Below are 19249 nucleotides of genomic sequence, written 5' to 3'. Positions count from 1 at the left end.
ATTTTACCCCACCATAAAAGTGCCCAGGGCCTGAGCGTTTCTGCTCACTTATCTGTAGGCAAACAGGGTGGCTATCTGAAGGGATGGCTGACAAAGAGGCCTTGCCCAAAAGGTTAGAGTAAACTGTCATTTAGCCTGTTAATGTTAAAACTTCAAAATACCTCCCTCCAAGAGATAAAGCTACAAAGAATCCAGGAAAGCTGGAGAATTCCAAGTTCCAAAAAAAACAGGAAGGAGCTCCCCAGGAAGTTCCAAGCACTGCCTAAACTTGGTGGGAGCCTGTCCCGATGCTGGAAGTGACTACTGGAGCCTACACCCTTCCCAAGGAATCCTGAGAACTGGCTCTTCAAGGGATTTAAGCCCCAGAACAGAGGATTCCTACAAAGGGGTCTCATCCCTTCCCCATCCTTGGCTTTATTTCCTTTTTTTTTTTTTTTTTTTTTTTTTTTTTTCTGGGCAGGGGAAAGGAGAGAGGAGAGAAAGAGGAAAGTGGTGCAACCGTACCAGGTGAAGATGCTGGGGTGTGGAGGGGGGTGACAGGGGCTAAACCCCAACCCTGCCAGCCAAGGAGACCCCAGGAGACACCAGCCCATCCCAGGAGACACCATCCCAGGGGACACCAGTCCATCCCAGGGAACACCAGTCCATCCCAGGGGACACCAGCCCATCCCAGGGGACACCAGCCCATCCCCGGGAGACACCAGCCCATCCCAGGGGACACCAGCCCATCCCCAGGAGACACCAGCCCATCCCAGGGGACACCAGCCCATCCCAGGAGACACCAGCCCATCCCAGGAGACACCAGCCCATCCCTGCAGCCTGGAACAGCCACGGGAAGGGAGGCTGCTGGCCAAGCAGCAGAGGGGAGGCACAGGGCAGGAACTGCTGCTGCCAGAGGCCAGTGGAGAGGGATTGTGGCTGAGAGAGTGGCACTGCTGCCACCAGAGAGCCTTGGCAGGGGCAGCAGACAATAACCCCGGAAGGGGGGAGCCCCAGGAGCCCGGGCAGGCCAAGTCTCCTTAGCAACCTGGCTGTGCCAGGGGCTGGGAAGAGCTCTGGGAATTGTCTCTCCAAGCTTCCTTGTCAGCCTAGCACAGATAGTTCAGGACCTTTCACAGGAGCTAAAAGCCAGAACCAAAGCCCATTGAAGTCAGGGGGAAAACTCACATGGAATTCAATGGGCTTTGCATAAGGCACCCAATTCATTGAAAAAAAGAAGAGAAAACGAAAACTACTTTTACTTTCTGCTTTTGAATGTGCTTGTTTCCTCTCCTTGCAAATTTGTGATTCAAGTGTGGGCTAGGAAAATAAAAGCTTAATAGCAAATGCAAGACCAAGCACCAAGAATGAGTTTTGGGGACAATGGAGAGATCCTCAATTAAGGGGGGAAGAGAGGGAGAAAGAAATTACCTAATTTTTAGCTAGACACATTTATCAAAGCCTTTAATTGCGATTTTGAAATGTTACTGACTTCTAAGGATTCATTTTTATGGCTGCCACTGAGCAGCTACAGAGGGGTCCCTCAAATGATGCTTCTGAGTTCTGGATCAATAGCCCCTGTAGAGGTTCTGTGCCTTCAGTCATCACTAAGAGAGAAATGAAGTAGTTCCAGCTGTCACTGTATTGACTGAAAGCACAGACCTGCCATACCCTCTTCCTCCCTTGCCCTGGTCAGCACAGCACCCTCAGCTCCAGCTGCTTATTTTGCCTGACTCCAAGCTTGGGAAATATTCAGCAGCAGCCTGGACCCTGTTTGGAGAAAACACTATCCACTCCCAACCACCTTCCTTCAGATGCTGCAACATCTGTTGCTTTGGAAGATGCTAATTATGCTGGAAATTATGGGTCCCAAAAGCATCCTACAGCATTTGAGGGCAGACTGTAATCACAGCCCCTTGCACTGGCTTTGGCTTCACACTGTAAACTTGCAAGCCTCAAAAAAACCTAACCACAGCCTTTTCATTGCAGGCTGGGACTGAAACATTCCTCCCCTGTGTCTCATCTTCACCAATGAGCAGCACTTTCCCACCATTTCCTGGGCCATCCACCTCGCCCAGGAGATCTCAGAAGGCTGCCGGGGTCTGGGAGCAGCTCTGCTGGTGGAAGAGCACGGCTCTGTCCCTGAATTAACAGCACATCTGGGCATTCCCTTGGGAAACACTTTACAGATGGATGTAAAGTCACCTGGCACATCCCTTGTGACCCACAGACTTCACAGAGTGGGAAGGTAGAAATGGCAACCAACTCTGGGACACCCAGAGCCCTCTCCAGCAGTGTCACCCACCCCTGGGACACCCAGAGCCCTCTCCAGCAGTGTAACCACTCCCTGGGACACCCAGAGCCATCTCCAGCAGTGTCACCCATCCCTGGGACACCCAGAGATCCCTCTGCAGCAGTGCCACCCATCCCTGGGACACCCAGAGGCCTCTCCAGCAGTGTCACCCATCCCTGGGACACCCAGAGCCCTCTCCAGCAGTGTCACCTATCCCTGGGACACCCAGAGATCCCTCTGCAGCAGTGTCACCCACATCTGGGACACCCAGAGGCCTCTCCTCGTGCCCTCATCCAAACCATACCCATGGGATTACCAAAACTGCTCCACCAGGAGGGGCAGCTCCGTGACAACTTTTCAGGTGACTTCAAGGTAGCTCTCTACACATGGGCCAAGCCAAACCTTGGCTTGCTCTCCCCAGCCCAAAGCCACTGCTGTGAAATCCTGGGAGCAGAACACTCCCAGCTCCACCCCTTGCTCCATGGCATGGAAGAGGAAGGCTGAGTGCTGGCTGCTCTTCCAGAAGAGCAGAAAGAGCCCAGCAGGTGTAGGCAGAACACCTCCACTCATTAATGTCACGTGGCAGAGCAGCCTCTGCCAGCTGCCCGTCAGGTTGGATTTCTCTCTGCACAGGGTGAAGCACTGCATGCTGTTTACGGCCAATTCTGAAGGGCTGCTGAACTGTCATGTTCTATTTAAACAGACATACGTGCAAACCCCCCTAGTCCTCACTCCCTGGGCGATTTACACACGCCAAAGTAGAGCCCACAGCAAGTTTGGGGTGATGCTCTCTTCCCAAACCCTGCAAAATCACAGGATGCTTGAAGGCTGGAAGGATTAACATCGCTGTCATGAACCAGCAAGATAAAGACCATCCCTGGCAAGAACACTTGATAAAGAACAGCAGCCTCTCAGGCAGGCTTGCAGAACAGCTTATGGATCAGCCCAGCATTAGCAGTACTGATGACATCACACCTTACAGACTTTGGCATCTTTTAACCAGAAGGCATTAGCCAACAAATGGTTCATGCTACTCCAGGTTCCAGCACAGCAGCAGTCTCCATGTGCAGCATTTCCTGCTGGCCCAACACTGCTTGAAGAAATCATTTTGGTGGCCAAAGCTCAAAGGGGCACCGCTGCAGCTGGATCTGCAGTGAACCTGGCACAGGGACCTGGGGCTAACCTCCATCACCACTATCTAAGCTTCATTTGTCCTCTCATTTAGAAGCATTTTACACAAATTTGAGCACCTCTTGCTGCTGTTGTGTCTCTCACTCCATCCTTGCCAACAACTGGGCCCCACCAGCCAGCTCTACTCTGGTTTTTGGGCAGTACCAGCAGTCAGCAGAGTGAGACATCAGGGCACCAGACTCCACACAGCTCTGCTGTCACTGAGTACTTTCACAAGAAGTTAAACATTTCAACACTATTAAAGAATTTTAATGCTAAAGATTAAAGTTCTGTCACATATATCAAAGCAAACCCATTTGTTACCCACAGCAAAGCCTCTGCCACCCCATCCAACCTCCTTGGGACACTCAAACCCTTCTACTCACCAAGGCCAGCCAAGGAAAAGGCAGTGCCTTTTAAAACTCTTTACAGAAGTTAAGCAGGTGCATTCAAACTCTTTGTCCTTGGCTTCACCGCCTTCACCTCTAATTTTAATATTAAGTAATGGCACTGCTTCCCAAGCAGACCAAGCTCCCACTGATGTTATCCCATCTGTCTCCTTGGATAGCTCTACAGCAGAGCTTCAGCTCTCTGTCCTATCTGCATTTCAGCTGAAAATCCATCTCTGCACACCTTTACAGCAGAAGTGCATCTGCACACCTCCCCCTAACAGGGCAGCAAGATGGGGAAAGACAGCAGGCAAGACTGGCCTACTTGGCTTGATACAAAACCCATTGATGTCAGTGAAAACAGTACCCCCACCCCCCAAAAAAATCAGAATCGGAACTAGTTAAAAGCTGTCCTTTCAAATCACACATCTATCTGAGGGTTAAAAGAGACAGGAACATCCAGCAAGCCTGAGGCTAAGGCAGGAAACATGAATGCTCTTGTTTTAAAACATGAAATTATCAACAGGGTTTTAAGACCAGTTTGTCCTTAAAAGCAAAGCCCTATTGTCAGGCTGACAGTGTGGGTTCCATCAGCCCCAAGGAGCAGAAAAAGTTGTACAACACTAATCTTGGAGCTCCCTTGCAGTGTCCCTCACACAGTGCATGCATAAGCAAATGCTTCATACATGTCTGAACAAAGGGTGGAGAGGCCTTATTTTAATGTGAAAAAATTATGGGAAACAGAACAATGAGAGGCTACAATTTTCATTGATATTCTTTTCAGCGTACCCTAAAAGAAAAAGGCTACAAGAGAATATGAAAAACAGCTTGTGACTTCTCACAGACAAGTGGTAAAATTTTATTGTTCTGGCTGTTCCCAGAGACTGCATTAATTTTTACACCCAGAGATATCATCCTTTGTACTGTGCACAGCTCCCAGCACTCAGCTGCTGTATAATAACCAGAGACAATGCTGGGTCCAGCAGCACTGGAATGGGCCCTCCAAAGGCTCTGCCAAAGGTTTACTGCATGCCTGGCAAACAGCATCCCTCCCACAGGGATGATGTCCTCTCCCAGCTGCAGTGGCTTTAACTCCCCAGTGCACCCAGGGATGCCATAAAGCACACGGGGGGAGTTTTTATTTCTGCTGGTATTGTGGCCCAACTACATATTTCTCACAAGCCAAATTTCCTTTCCTGAAAACAGCTCTGCCTGCCTTTAAAGTAAAATGGAAAAGATTATGTAAAGCTTTAAAAGCACTCCTTGCATTTCTGCCCTTCTGCCCCCTTCTCTTACACAGCATACTTGCTCTGTTGAGCAATGCAGGTGTGAAATTATTGGAAGCACTGCAGAATTGCCCCTTCCCCAGCTCCCTGCCAGACACAGCCAACCAGCAGCTGAATGACCATGCTGACTGGGCAGGTCTCAGGGCAGAAAAGAAGCTCCAGCACTCAGAATTTCAGTGCTGGACAGTCCTGGCTCATGATAAATCTGTGTCAGCCCCCACTGAGCCCTTTGGGCTTCCCTTTCCTGGTGATGAGGTTTGGAGACATCCCTCCATCAGCATCACACTCCCTTCTGCAACACACAATCCACTGTTCTGAGAGCTGGACCAGATGCTGAAGAAGACTGCCCCAGGGAAGACCCTGATTATACATATTTGTCATTATATTTCCAGTAATTTGGGTAAATCCAAGTAAATCTCACAAGATGCAAGAGCATTCACAGGCTAGTCACGCTCGGGCACAGACTTAGTGCTCCAGAGCTACAAAGTTGATTTGTTAACTTTCTCCAGCTCCTGTCCTGGTTCTGGCTGGGGTGGGTAATTTATTTCCTAGCACTGGTGCAGTGCCCTGTCTGGATTAGGGGTGAGAATAATGTTGAGAACACATTGATGGTTTGGCTGTTGCTGAGCAGCTCCCACGCTCAGCAAGGACCTGCCAGCTCCTCGTGCTGCCCTGCCAGGGGGGATGCTGGGGCACAAGGAGCTGGGGGGACACAGCCAGGACAGCTGACCAAAGAGACATTTCAGACCAAATACTCAGTGTGTAAATTGTGGGGAAAACAGGCCAGGAGCCACTCAAGGAGCTGGCTGAGCAATGGTCAACCAGTGGTGAGCAGCAGCGTCTCATTTGCATCATTTGACCTTCTTGAGTTTTATTTCTCTCTCCCTTGTTTTCTTTTTCATTATTACCATTATATTTAAATTATTAAACTGCTCTTATCTCAACCCATCAGTTGTCAGTTCTGCCCTTCTGATTCTCTCCCCCATCCCACAATGAGGAGTAAGCCCCAAGAGCTGTGTGGGGCTTGGTTGATAATCCAAAAAACATTCCTGCACCCCCATTTTCCTGCCTTTCAGCATAAATGGGCAGCTTTAGCAGGGACAGCAGCACACCAACAGCCTCTGGCTGAGCAACAGGTGCCAGAGCTGCTTTCTGAGAAAATGTTGGGGCAATAAAACCCATTTGCTGGGATATTCACTCAAATACTGACACAGGTATGCTCACAAACACCCTAGGTGCACAAACACCAAAGGAAACCAGCTGCTACAATGAAATTATGTTGCTTGGTAATGCACATAATCCAACTGAACAGCAGAAACAATGCTGCAGGTATAAACACTAATGGAGATTCACTTACAAATGCAGAATACACAAAACAACCGATGCTTTGATCTCCTTATTTGTGATGGTGATTAAAAACCCCTAAAAGTAGACATAATTTTAGACTTTTATAAGCATCTTGTAAAAATGATTAATTACTTTATTCCAACTAATACTGTCATGTTGTGCTGTTCCCTTTGCTAAAGTTCTGACAATATCAGTGTTCTACTTTCATGGAAAGTCAAAAATTTCAGCATATTCATGCTACCTTCCAAAGAGCAATCTGAAAAAAAACAAACTCAATATGTTAAATTTACAGAGCAGTTCAATATTCAAAAGTGTTTATCAAACTCTGATTTTCAATGTGCCTTTTTTTGTTACATTTAAATGGAACAACATCTGTGGAAGCTGCACCACGGGAACGGTAGCAATCCAAAGATGACATCATGGCTTAAAATCCTCAAAAGCTGCAAATCACAGCCACCTCTGGATGCCAGGTCACACAGTGGTCTGCAGAGCAGAGAGGAGAGGAGACCAACACTAAGGTTCTAAGTGCAACCTTCTTCTTTATTAGACACAGAATTTTACATTTTACTGATTTGTTTATTGCTTTTCTACTGCCAGATTCCTCACCCTGGTAGCACCCCTTTAATTTCTTTCTTTCTTTTGGATTTTAAACCTTGTGTTTGTCTTTAATATGTCGTCATCCAACCTGTATCACAGTTCATTTACAACTTTTCTGTATTTATAATCATTTTTTCAGGTTGGGTTTTTCTTTTATATTTTTAATACGTAGCTTTACCAATTTACTGCCAATTACACTGGCATTTTTTCACTAATAAAGCTGTGAGAAAAGGCTGGATCAGGTTAGAAAGCCCCTCTTATTAGGCACAGATATGGCTTTCCACACATGCCAATTGCACATTAACAAGGCAACAGTCTTGTGTTTGCATCTTCAGACAACTCCTGCAAATTCCTACTTGCACCTCCACAAGTAGGATACAGCACAAATTAGAGGGCATGATTAAAAAATTATAATAACAGAGCTGAAACAATATCCTGTTCATCACTCATCAAAAGAAAGAGAAATAACTGCCTTGGGGCTGTAATAAGACAGAAAGTGGGACAGGGAGACCAGTCCTCCCCAGCAGACTCTGCAGGAAGCATTCCAAACATGACAAATTCACTGTTCACCCAGCAGATGAAGTAATGACACCAGTATTTGTCCATAAAACGTAATTTAGCCAGACTACTCCAATGAAATCAGAAGCTTTAATGCTATAAAACTACAGGGTTGGAATATTTTTACCTTATTAAGGAAGGGTGGAGGTGGGGAACCCATAAGCTTGCATTTTCCCTGAGCTGAACCATCACAGTGGGGGCTTTGTTTTCAGGAGCAAACCACACAGCCCCCAGCACTAAACAATTTGCCTAATTCCTCCTGCGATGCACACACCTTGCCAAAAGCCTGGTGCCAGGTGTAAAGTCCACACTCTGGGCTTATCAGCACGTTAAATAAAAGCATCTTCCCTCTCAGCCTGACCTGAGGGCAGGCAGCAGCCTGGATTCCTTCGTGCTTTCTGTCCCTGCCTCGTCTTGTCCTGCCTGCAGCGCCAAGGTGAAGACATCAAGCCAAAGCTTGTCCTTGTAAAGAGCCAGTCAACAACCAGAGGAACATCTGCCAGAAATGCAAGTTTAGGCTTGGTTCTAATACCTGCCCCCTCAACTCCTGCCAGACATTAATGATGCAACACCCAAGGCATGTTATTGAGTTGGTGTCAGCTCCTTTTTCGAGTGTAACCCGAATCCTAAAAACAATTCTTTGGAAATTAAGGGAAGAACTACACTTGAGTCAAACTAATTCTGAGCTTTATTTCAACAAGCCTTGGCAAAAAGCAAACAACAATCCGTATGTTTTTATGAATTTGGGAATGACCAAATGGAAACATGCCTTTAAAAAAATAATAATAATATGTGCTCATGCCATGTTCGCAGCTAGAGACTGTGAGAGCACATCAAAGTCCCAAAATAAAACTTGACTAGAAACAAAAGCAGAAGTTTTTCCTTCTGTCTGAATGAAGGGAAACATAAACAGTGAAGCACCAATAGCAAAACATCGATTCCATTTTAATAAGATTTTTAACAGTGTGCCATAAAAAAAACCAAGAATAAAATTTATCCTATAGCACTCTAAAACCACCAAGAGTTCAGAATAAAAGTGTTTTTCTGCACAGCCACAGTAAAATCACTCATACATGATATTTCTGAGGCACAAGCTTTAAACTGAGAGTCATTTAAAATGCTTTCTGGATGAGAAGTTACTCTCACACTGATTTTATATGAAAATATGAATTACTGTTAAGGGACAGCTGCGAGGTGCTCTGCCACCCCTGGAGCTCACTCCTCAGCAAAGAGAGCCAAAGGCATGGCTATTAGACAAATTAAGAACTGCTCAAAGTACTGCTAACCTGGCTGCAAAAGCGCTTCTTTCCACAAAAAATGTATTTGTGACACACTCATTTTTATAGCAAACAGCAGGGTCCTCACAGATTCTTTGTAGAGGTGTTGTGCTTTAGCAGCTGCTTATAAATCCCAGTAAATGAGGTAACGTGGCAAACTTCACCTGCAACCAAACCATCTTTTGTCTCCCCCGATGACAACATTAAATAGGGCAGAAACAGCTACCTGCACTAGGACTGCTCCAAGAGTAACCTTTTTTTTCTTTTGCTGTTAAAACCCAAATTCAATTAGTTCCTCCATGCTCAAACAGAACTGCTGCTGCTGAAATTGTACTCCAGCAATAATTGCCATCCAAGAGTGATCTAATTATATACAAGTCTCAGTGGCTGCATTCCCACGTTGCTTCCTCCAACCCGGATTCACTACAATACAACTCAAGTGAAAACCACAGCGTTTTCATTCCTTCTCCCTTAAGATTGCACGACTTTATATACCTTTTAATGAGAATGGAGTTAGTCTATTAGTAAGCTTACCATAAAAACCCGAGTTTCTACCTACTGTTAAATACAAAGGAGGAGAAAAGGCACTTCAGCTGCATGTAAAAAACCAGCTGATGGGCTAAACTATACAAGGGAAAGAACATTCTTTTAATTAAGGTACTGGATTAGGATTCAAAGACCAGCTTTGCTTCTTGGCTCTGTTACCAGCTTCCTGTGTGACCCAGGGCAAGAAATTTCATCACTCCTCAGCTCGGGTTTTCATCCTTAAAATGGACAGTGACATTTCCCTCTCCTGCCTTGCTGTATTTCTGTTGTAAGCAATTACTGTGTGCTGGCATGTTGCCCTGGACAATAAGTATCCAATATTAATTGAAGCCTCTGGGTGCTACTCTAATAAAAAGCTAAAATCGACTGGTCTCCACAGCATCCTGGTGGAGTTTTGTATCACCACCACTTCCCACTACTGCAACCTAACACATCTGAGTCCCTGAGCAAAGCCCTGCTTCAATCCCCACTTGGAAATGGAGCAGGAAGGAAAAGGTCATTGATTGGGGTATCCCAAACATTCAGAGAATAACTTTGTCCAGCACAGAACATCCTGGCCAACGTGAAGGGGCCATTCCCTGCTAACACAGTCACTCTGCACAAGTATCCTGTGCAACAGAGAGGCTGCCAATGACTTGCTGCTTTTTTTCTTCTGTATTTTCTACTCTCACTGTACAAAAAAAAAAGCACTGCAAGGGTTTTGCCAGGTCTGTAAATTTGAACAAGACCATCTGAGCTGACTCTTAAGAGTTCTTGCAAGTAATTACAAGGTAAAAATGAGAATACTTCACACCTACATTCTGACTGAAAACTTCTCAGCCCTGCTGGCTCCAGGCTTTTAATTGTCAAAAGAGTTCAAGGTTTGGAAAGTTATTGGCATATTCCTAACTAGCATTGTGTCACTGTTTGGCACTGTTCTTGCTGGGATACCTCCCAACTCTGTGACATAATCAGAGGGTTCTCTACATTACACCATATAGTCAGATGCTCATGTTAGTGTAATATGTTACCATGTTTAATACCATTTGCTATTACTTACACTTAATCAGCTCTGGAACCAGTTAAAGTGTATAGGAAAAGTAATTTCAGAGGCTTTCAGCTGACAGTTTTCTACACAGAACTTGACCTAAAATTACGACCTGAAGTTTGTAAGATGCGGTCTACGTATGCAATTGCCTCTAAACAAACATTCATAACTCTCCACAGCCCTGTGGGAACTGAAAATTCATATGAAAACAGAAAAAAGGGCATAAAGTTAACTCTGTAGAACTGTCTCAACTAGAAAAACTGTCAGAGTTTCCCCTTCTGGCCAGCCTTAATTTACTGCTTCAGCAATTTTATGCTCCACAATTACTGCAAGCCTCCAGCCACACAGGAATGGCTGAGCACTCCAACATCAACCCCCCTTTAGGTTAAAATCCCAATCTCTTGAGAGATTCACACTAAACCCAACCCAAGGTGCACATTCCCATGCACAGGTTTTCAAACAGACTCACAATTATACCCTTGAACTCATCAAATGAAATGAAAAAAAAAAGTGGTGGTAAATGTACTAAGTATACAGGACTCCAAAATGCAGGTTGTGACTTACAAAAGTCATTTTTGGACTTCTAGTTTGATTTCTTACAAGACACAAGCAGAGTCCTCTGGGTGCCATCAGCTGGATACCCAGCACCCCAAACCTCTCATCACTTTTGAAAACCTCATTATTTACTTTCCTACCTCTCTATAGGAAAGGACTAGACATTTAAATAAATGACATAATCCTTACTACCATTCCATTCATTCATGCAGGTCACTATAATTTACTGCCAGGAAAAATAAACTTCTGCAAAATATTCCTCAATGCAAGACATTCAAAGGCCTCAAAGCAGGAGAGGAGGTGAGAGGGCTTCTGACAAATATTTGCTCAAGTGACCGCATCATCCATGAACACATTTGCTAGGGGAAAAAAAAATGGGTGAAGAAATTTATGGTCAACATGAAACACACCAGGCTGGGACAGGAAAACGAAGAGGGGGTAGAGAAGGGGAATTTTTAACCAGTTTCATTTCAGCAAGGAAAGGTTTTGAGTCAGGCAGCCTGGGTGAGGTGGGCAGCAGAGACCCACAGCTGACCACAACCACTGACAACCACCCCCGGCAGCCGCTGCTGCTGCACCCTCCATAAACTTTATTTAAACAAGTGTTCAAACAAAAATGGCTTTGCCAGCCACCCAGCCCACCTCAACCATACCCAGAGCTCACTCTGTGAAAAAAGTATTGCCAAGGCTATGAAAACCCTCAGTGCTTTCAGTGCCCAAACTCAAGAACGGTGAGCTGGGTGGTTCATGGGCTCTGAAGACTTAAAAGTACAAGAGCTGGTGGTGGGGCTTTAGTCTGGTGGCATCCTCATCACAAAGTGATCTTCCTCCTCCTCTGCTCCACTAAGGCTAGCTCTCCTTGGCATTTTCACAGGGAATGTTTTCCTTTCGTGGCCCCCAAGAAGCTGGCACTTTTTTCTCTTGGATTTGGGTGTTTCTGCAGATTTAGGTGGTCTCAGACAAAATAACACTCTACCTTTAAAGATCATCCAAAACAATGCAAGGCATCTATTTTTACTCATGTAAAACCAATCAAGAACCAGGGAAATGAACATTTTGTCACCATTTAAGTCATGTAAGCCCACGCTTACAGTAAAACATTCCGCAAAGGATCTGTGGAGTTGGGCTGCCTGTCACCAGCCAAAAATGGCATACAATAATCCAATTAATTTTTGCTTTCAATAGTGACCGATCAAAAGTTCTATTCACAGAGCTTGCAATGCTCAATCACCTCACAAAGCTGGAGAGAGCAAAGCCCACTCAAGACATATTTCAGAAACTATGGCTCAGATCCCTAAAGGTCCTATAAGAAAAGCCACACTGGTTAGGTTGGACAGCAATGCCTTCAGAGTCAGTAAAATTGCTCACACCCATCCATGCTAATCAGCAAGACTAGAGATGAACAGAAATTCTTCCTGAGATTTCAAGCTCTAATTTAGCTAACCGCTTAATAAATATCTGTAAGCCTCATTAAAGTCAACGGGATTTGGGTATTAATAAGATAACATTATTAAGCCTGTGTTTATTAGTCCTGCATAATCACAGCTTTGCTACTGCTTAAAAATTCACACATCTGTTTAGAATTTGTCCTCAGGTAAAACACTTCTTCAGAATTTTTATCATCTGTGTTTTGGAGATTGCTCAGAGCCCACCCAACAGGCTCCAGTCAGATCTCTGTTAGACTGCTGTGAATGCAAACTCCCTTTCCTGAAGCTCCAAATCTGCCCTAGCTGCAAACACAACATCTAACTTTTCATTTAAAAAAAAATCCTTTCAGCTATAATAACAGGACTCTAAAGGATTGCTTGACAGTTTTCCTAACTGCAGTTATTAAAGTCTGTGTTAGTACAATTGTACAAGTAATAATTAAATTGCAATACTAATGATTAAAATTGCATCAGCAGTTATGATTTGGTCGTCATGGCAAACTCGTGGGTGGATATTACACATGGATATTATACTTTTTGCCAAGGCAGGGGTAGATTAATCCTACAGACACGAGTGAGACAGATGAATACACCAAGTTATGCAGCAGCTGGGTGTGCAGTGAAATCTTATCTTTAGAGTACCGTGAAATCACCTCCAAAATGAGCACAGAACGGATCAGCTCGGTTCTAAAGGCTTTAATAGAGAAAGCCATTAGTGCAGAGCCTCGTCCTGCCCCTGGGAGCTGCACTTACCAACCACGTCCAGGTGGTAGGTGTGGTTGATGGAGCCGTACTGGTTCTCCACTATGCACGTGTAGTTCCCTTTGTCCGACGGCACCACGCTCTCCATGATCAGGCTCCAGTGCTGGTTACGGACCTGGGGGAGGGAAACACACAGGTGGGATCTTCTCAAGTAGAGTTTTACCCTCTCCCCTTCCAAAAGAACAGTATAATAATAATTAGCCTTGTGTAAATCACAGCTGAAAGCCTCTTCTGTGCTCGTTTGACAGTTCTGGCACTGAAGTGATTTATGCTCGATCCAGGACAGCACGGCTGCAGCAGTGAAAGCTTTCACACCTTCTGCTGTAAATTTACCTGGCCCCTGCTCCAAGCACTGCAGATGTCAGTGCACACTCAGTCCTCCCAGGCTGACCAGGATGGCACCAATTAGCAGCAGTTGTCTTACTGGATTTTACCTTTAAATCCCCTCCAAAGTGAATGCCTCAGGATATTCCCCACCTGTCTCCAGACAGCCACCTGGTAATAACTACCCATCAGCAACACAGGAGGGATATGATCCCCTAACATCTAAGTCTGCATCCTCCTAAAAGCTAATTCATCCCTAAAAGCTCAAATACACAGCTCATGCTTTAGAGAAACTGAGGGGTGATGTTTGTGATTCCTCCCTCAGACCTCCTGCTGCTCTGGGGTACCACAAGAAAGAAATGAATCCTAGAATCGTGCTGCCTCACCAAAAAATGCCTGAAAAGAATCCTCATGGAAACAGAATGTAAGGATATACATTTATCTCACAGAATCCCTCTCAGACAGAATTTATTAAAGGTACTGATTCTGTTCCCATTTGAACTCCAAAGGAGCGCTGGCAGTGGTCTCACAGAAAATAGGATCCAGCCCAGTGCTGGAAGGATACAGAGCCATCCGGTACATACATACATTTCCTGCATCACAAATTGGCTCCCAAAATGACCTTTTGCTGGCTGTGGACTAATTCCTTGTTTTAGCATTACATTTTTGACAAAGTGCTCAGAAAGCTTAACATTCTCTGTAGCTGCAACGTACGATTCTTCAACTGCAAAGTACATATTTCAGCAAATGGAATAAAACACAATCTGGTACAGTCATTTTAATCAGCCAAATGGAAAGCAGTAATTCAGTGCTGTACACCAGAAAAATTTATGGACCATTCAGTGACACTTCCAGTAACCATACATTGTTAAAACATCATTATACCTATAGCTATGAAATCCTGCATCGTGCTTGACTATTTTGTAGGTCTTTATCCAGGAGGAAAAGCTGCACAGGGCCACATCCCAGTGCCAAGAGCACTTGCTGGAGGTAAAAATGCCTTCAGTTCAAAGCTTGGAAGAGAAGTTCTCTTTATAGGCAGCTGCTGGCTTTCTGAGTTCCCCCTGAATTACTAGTTTCTGAGCTAGTAATTATCTCAATAGCTGGAATGTCTATTATTGCTCAGTTGTGGACTAATAATATTAGCTAATAAGTGGCCATGTGGGCTTTGAAAAGCAAAGAAAGTGTGGGCAAGATTCCAGCAGCAGGAGAAGAGAAGATGCTAAGCCAACGTGAGAGAAATGTGTGACATGGCCTCAGAATCTCCAGCCCAAACTTAAGACTTCTCTCCTCAGCTCCTCGTGTTGATGGTCAAACAATTACATTGATTTCATCAAAATGATATCTCGATTTTTCTGCACACTGTGAAGAGCTAAGGAATACGTTTATAGAACTAGAAAGAGCTTATGAGTGTTATTTTAACATCCTGTTCTGCTAAGCAACTCTGAAAGTTAAAGTTTGGGTCAGGAAGAACCACTGTCATAAACTGTTGGTAAATAACAAATACAACAGCTACATATCTTGAGCATTTTACTTCTTTGTGATTTATTTTGAAGGACACTTGATCAAAGGGACCTGAACTTTCTGCCATTACAATTTAAAACACGCTGCTCGGAATCAGAGCAGGAGTTTTTAACCATCTGACTGTAAAACAGGAAGAACAGATCACAGCTCCACAAAACTTAAACAAATAAAAATTGTAAACAAGCTGCAGGTAATAAATTTAACAGGAAAACACAAGAAATTGTTTATGTTCAATAAGAAAACATAACTAACTTACAGCCACAAGTGGATATACTGGATGGCAATATTAAAAAGTATTTGTGCAATTTCCCTTCTTGTAACTGCATGGGCAGAGATAATATCTTTATAACAAAACAACAGCTTAAGCCACTTTGGTTTAAGCTAAACAACTGTTGTAGAGGTCCAAAGCAGTTCTGACACATTGTCAGACAACAGGATTTATGTCAGGGGCTTGGATCCAACGAGACTGTTGGCTTAGTGCTTGGTGGCTGCAAGTGCAGCGTTGCAAAATCCAGGAAAAACCCCCTTTGTTGGGGATGAGCAGCCTCTTCTCTCGCTGAATATTTCCAAATTCAACATTTCCTTCTCAGACATGCAAAAGCCCAGCCACATCCCTTCACCCACACAGCTTGAAACACAGGCTTGGGTAATGTGGGCATTTCAAGTGAAATGCCACATCCTTTAGTACAGGGTTTTTCCTGACTAGTTATGGACACTTCTAGACAATTACTGACAGCTTTTTTGGGGGGAAATCCTCTCCATCAAGTTTTAACCATTCTTCCAAACAGTCTTTCTTAAAGATTCAATTATTCAACTGAATTTTCAAATGCATACAAACTGCACCCTTAACTTACAGCTTGGAGGTGGGAAACAAACTGGAATCAAAATGCCAAGAAATATTGGTCAGAGAACTGGGAAAGGGCAAAGAATTTTTGACAGGAATTTTTCATTTTTGCTTTTGGAGTATCCCGTAAAGAACAGTGACAGTTTTGTTCAGTCTTGAAATGCATGTCTTCACTGAAGAGATAATGTCATGAAAAGTTGTCACTTAGCTAAAAATGGATCAATTTTTAAAAAATTCAAAGGAAAGAAGGATTAGAAACCAAAACTCAGCTCTCCACAAAATCAGCACAGTTCAGACTACAGTGCAGTGATATTGCTCAAAGAGAACAAATACAGAACACCCATAGGCTTGTGCAGTTGTTCCTGTAATCAGGAATTTTCTCACTCTGTATTAACCTGGCTGAATTTAAACGTGTTTTAGACAACTGCAGTGATGAAGCTTATCCAAATGCATAGGTGAAAACACCCACGTGTTAATGCTTAAACGGTAACAGCTGATAGAGGTGCATTTGCTTTCTGGGTGGTGTACAGGAAAGAAAAGGCTCCTGTGGTCTCAGAGAGGATTTAGATTATCAGCTCAAAGAAAATACAAAATGCCTCTAAAGGCACAAACAAGAGTTATCATCACTTCAAAAAATCAGAGTGAAAAGGATTTAGATGTTCAATAACCGGTCCTGTTCTCTTTATTTTAAGGAGGTTGGGTATATCTTGAAAGATCATAAAAGGATCAATTTTGAAATTCACCGCCCAGAATTAGTCACAGAGCAGGAATTCCACTCTGGAAGCTATCTTGGACAGCACATACACCCTCCTGCTAGCCTGCCCGAGTGCAAATTGACTCAAGACATTCCCCAGTCCCAGGGACAAAGTGCTACAGGCCACTATCTGATTTAGATAAAAACAATCCACCAAGGGATTTCTCAGCTCTTAACAGGAAAGAGGTGGCTGAAGGATTACTGGGAAACTTTACCTTTTCTTTCCCTTCTCTTTGTCCCTTAAGGCTTCAAGGGATGATTATCTATTCTGTCAGATACAGCCAGCTTTGGTTTCAGCTATTCTATCTCAAAGTGTTGTGAATATCTCCAGCAGGAATGCCTTGCACAGAGCAACACCCAGATTCAAGACAAGCTAACGTGCAAGATTTACCATGAGCTGCTGTGGTACCTGGTTGAACACAGACCAGCACTGATAGACTCAGTCCCTCCTGAGGATTCCTTCAGTTAAAGTTCATTGCAATAGGGATGTCAAGACAATGCAATTCTCTCTCTATTCTTGTATAATTTTGCCTAAGCCAACAATGATTTCTTCCTGCCCCTCTAAAAAGATGAGGACACAGGTTCCAAAAGCTCTGGAGTCCTCACTCTTTAACACCCCTTCACTGGGAACAAGCTTCCATCTTCAAAGATGATCATTCAGAATGGCAGAACATAGCAGATATGTGGATTTGGTTGATTTGACAATGGTAAGTAAATCCTACAAGATAATTTAAAATTTAACGTCTTTCTGAGCAACAAGAAAGTCTGAAATCCTCAGCTGTGTGCCTTCTTTCCTTTGGACTAAAGAGCTATAAGAAGTTATGATTTAGAATTAGAGGTATAGACTTCATATATCCAGCTGGCTTTAGGAACAGGCACCTGTGGTTCCTTCCCAGAGTACACACATACCTAGGAAATTGCATACGTTTCATACACACGACCAAAAGTTTAATTTGTGCCACTTAATGGGCACAGCTCTAAATGATCTCACCCAGCTCCCTAGCACAGACTAGCAGTGCCAGCACCGAGCCCCACAAGAGCTGATTTACCCCACCAAAGATCCCCTTCCCAAAGCAGGCACCAGGTATCTCCACCCTGCCTCTCCAGACACACATTTTCCTTCATGGTCTTCAAGAGTGATATCTTCATTTCCCCTTCATCAGATGCAAAGTGTTCAAAATAACAGCCTGGTTACTACCAGAACAGTTACTATTATTTTCCAAGACAGGATTAGTTTGGTTGGGTATTTTTTTTCCTTAATTGGCACTTTTTTTGTTTTTAAAAAAGCACTGAGAAGGGCAAAAATCACTGAATTGGAGCCAATTCGTTAACACTCCACAGCATTATGAAAGGCAGAAGGTGTTGCCAGGTGTACACTCATAAGCAACAGAAATTTATGGTGTAAGCAAACATAGATGGAAAAGTCTACTTAGATAATTAGTGCTCATGTGGGGAGACTTTCTGGGCTCTGCTCTCTGCTAACACAAATGTTGGAAAAATTGACACTTTCTACAGTAAATCCAGCTAGAGAGGAAAAGAGACTGAGGCTTGTCCTCCTCTGCACTGGAAAACAGATTTTTTTGCACCAAGCAGGACCTGAATCAACAGCTCACAAAGTAATGGCTCAGCCAAGGCAGCCCCCCCAAAAACACTGCAACCATGGGGGCAAGGCAGTGGTGCAGGGCTGGGGACAGCCTCAGGACTCAGAACTGAGCTCTGTCTAGCAAAGAGAGTTAAGTTGGGTCTAACGACCATGACAAACTGCTGGGAGCAGCTCAGCACACGCCCCAGGCTGGGGATTCCAACCCTGACGCAAGGTGAACACCTCAGAACCTTCTCTTCTTTGGAGAGGAGCTGCCAAAGTGTCAGGGACGTGAGGAAACCATTGAGAGAAGACCCACACAAGAGGTGAAGTCAGAAATGGCAACGCTTGAACAGCAATTTGCCACCAAAGTCAGGCATTCCCAGTTCCTTGGAGAAGAGGGATCAGATGACCGAATCCTGACTTCTGACCTGACCTAGGCAGATACCACGAGGTTAAAGGTCTGTGCACTCACACACAGAGAGAGCTTGGCCTCCCTAAACCTCCCTCTTAATCAGTAACCACCAACTCAGAATAAGACATCTAATCTGAAGCTATTTAAAATTCAAACAAACCCTTCCAAGTAATTGCTGTTACTTTCCCTCAAATCCTTCTTCCCATTTCAGTTTCACAGGCCATAAACTCTATAGAAAATAATAACTTTTGACTTCCAAGGCTTCCTTTATTAAACTGCCTTACACTCACCAAAGCGGATGGTCGTGTTTTTAACAAAGCAGCCAAAAATGAATAGAGCAAAACAGTCTTAATCTGCTTTGCTAAGTCAGTCTTTAGTTTTCCAAATACTTCTCTATAAATAATCCTTAGCTGCACTGCTAGGCTAGAAGCTTGAATTTCCGAAAAAAATAAATAAATATAGAATTAGTGCTCAGTAACCGCCAAAGAAACCACCCACCCTTCCCCAGAAGAAAACAACCACCTCTTTTTGCTTCCACGTTTGATCCAAGGCCATTAAAAGATTTTCTGTCGACTTCAGCAAGTCTTTGGCGG

General features: G+C 44.1%; 1 protein-coding gene across 10 annotated transcripts in view; it reads right to left on the bottom strand.

Annotated features, from left to right (window-relative positions):
- Positions 1-19249, bottom strand: part of FGFR2 (fibroblast growth factor receptor 2) — an 80323-nt gene that overhangs the window by 33214 nt on the left and 27860 nt on the right. For all 10 annotated transcript variants that reach the window (XM_063405172.1, XM_063405171.1, XM_063405169.1 and 7 more), the window contains one exon: positions 13205-13328. In XM_063405172.1, the coding sequence (XP_063261242.1) occupies positions 13205-13328 (124 nt within the window). The remainder of the gene's footprint in view (positions 1-13204; positions 13329-19249) is intronic.

The sequence above is a fragment of the Prinia subflava genome, chromosome 9 (genome assembly GCF_021018805.1).
Source record: "Prinia subflava isolate CZ2003 ecotype Zambia chromosome 9, Cam_Psub_1.2, whole genome shotgun sequence".
NCBI classification, from domain to species: domain Eukaryota; kingdom Metazoa; phylum Chordata; class Aves; order Passeriformes; family Cisticolidae; genus Prinia; species Prinia subflava.
The sequence above is the reverse complement of the archived record's forward strand: the minus strand, read 5'-3'. Positions and strand labels throughout refer to the sequence as shown.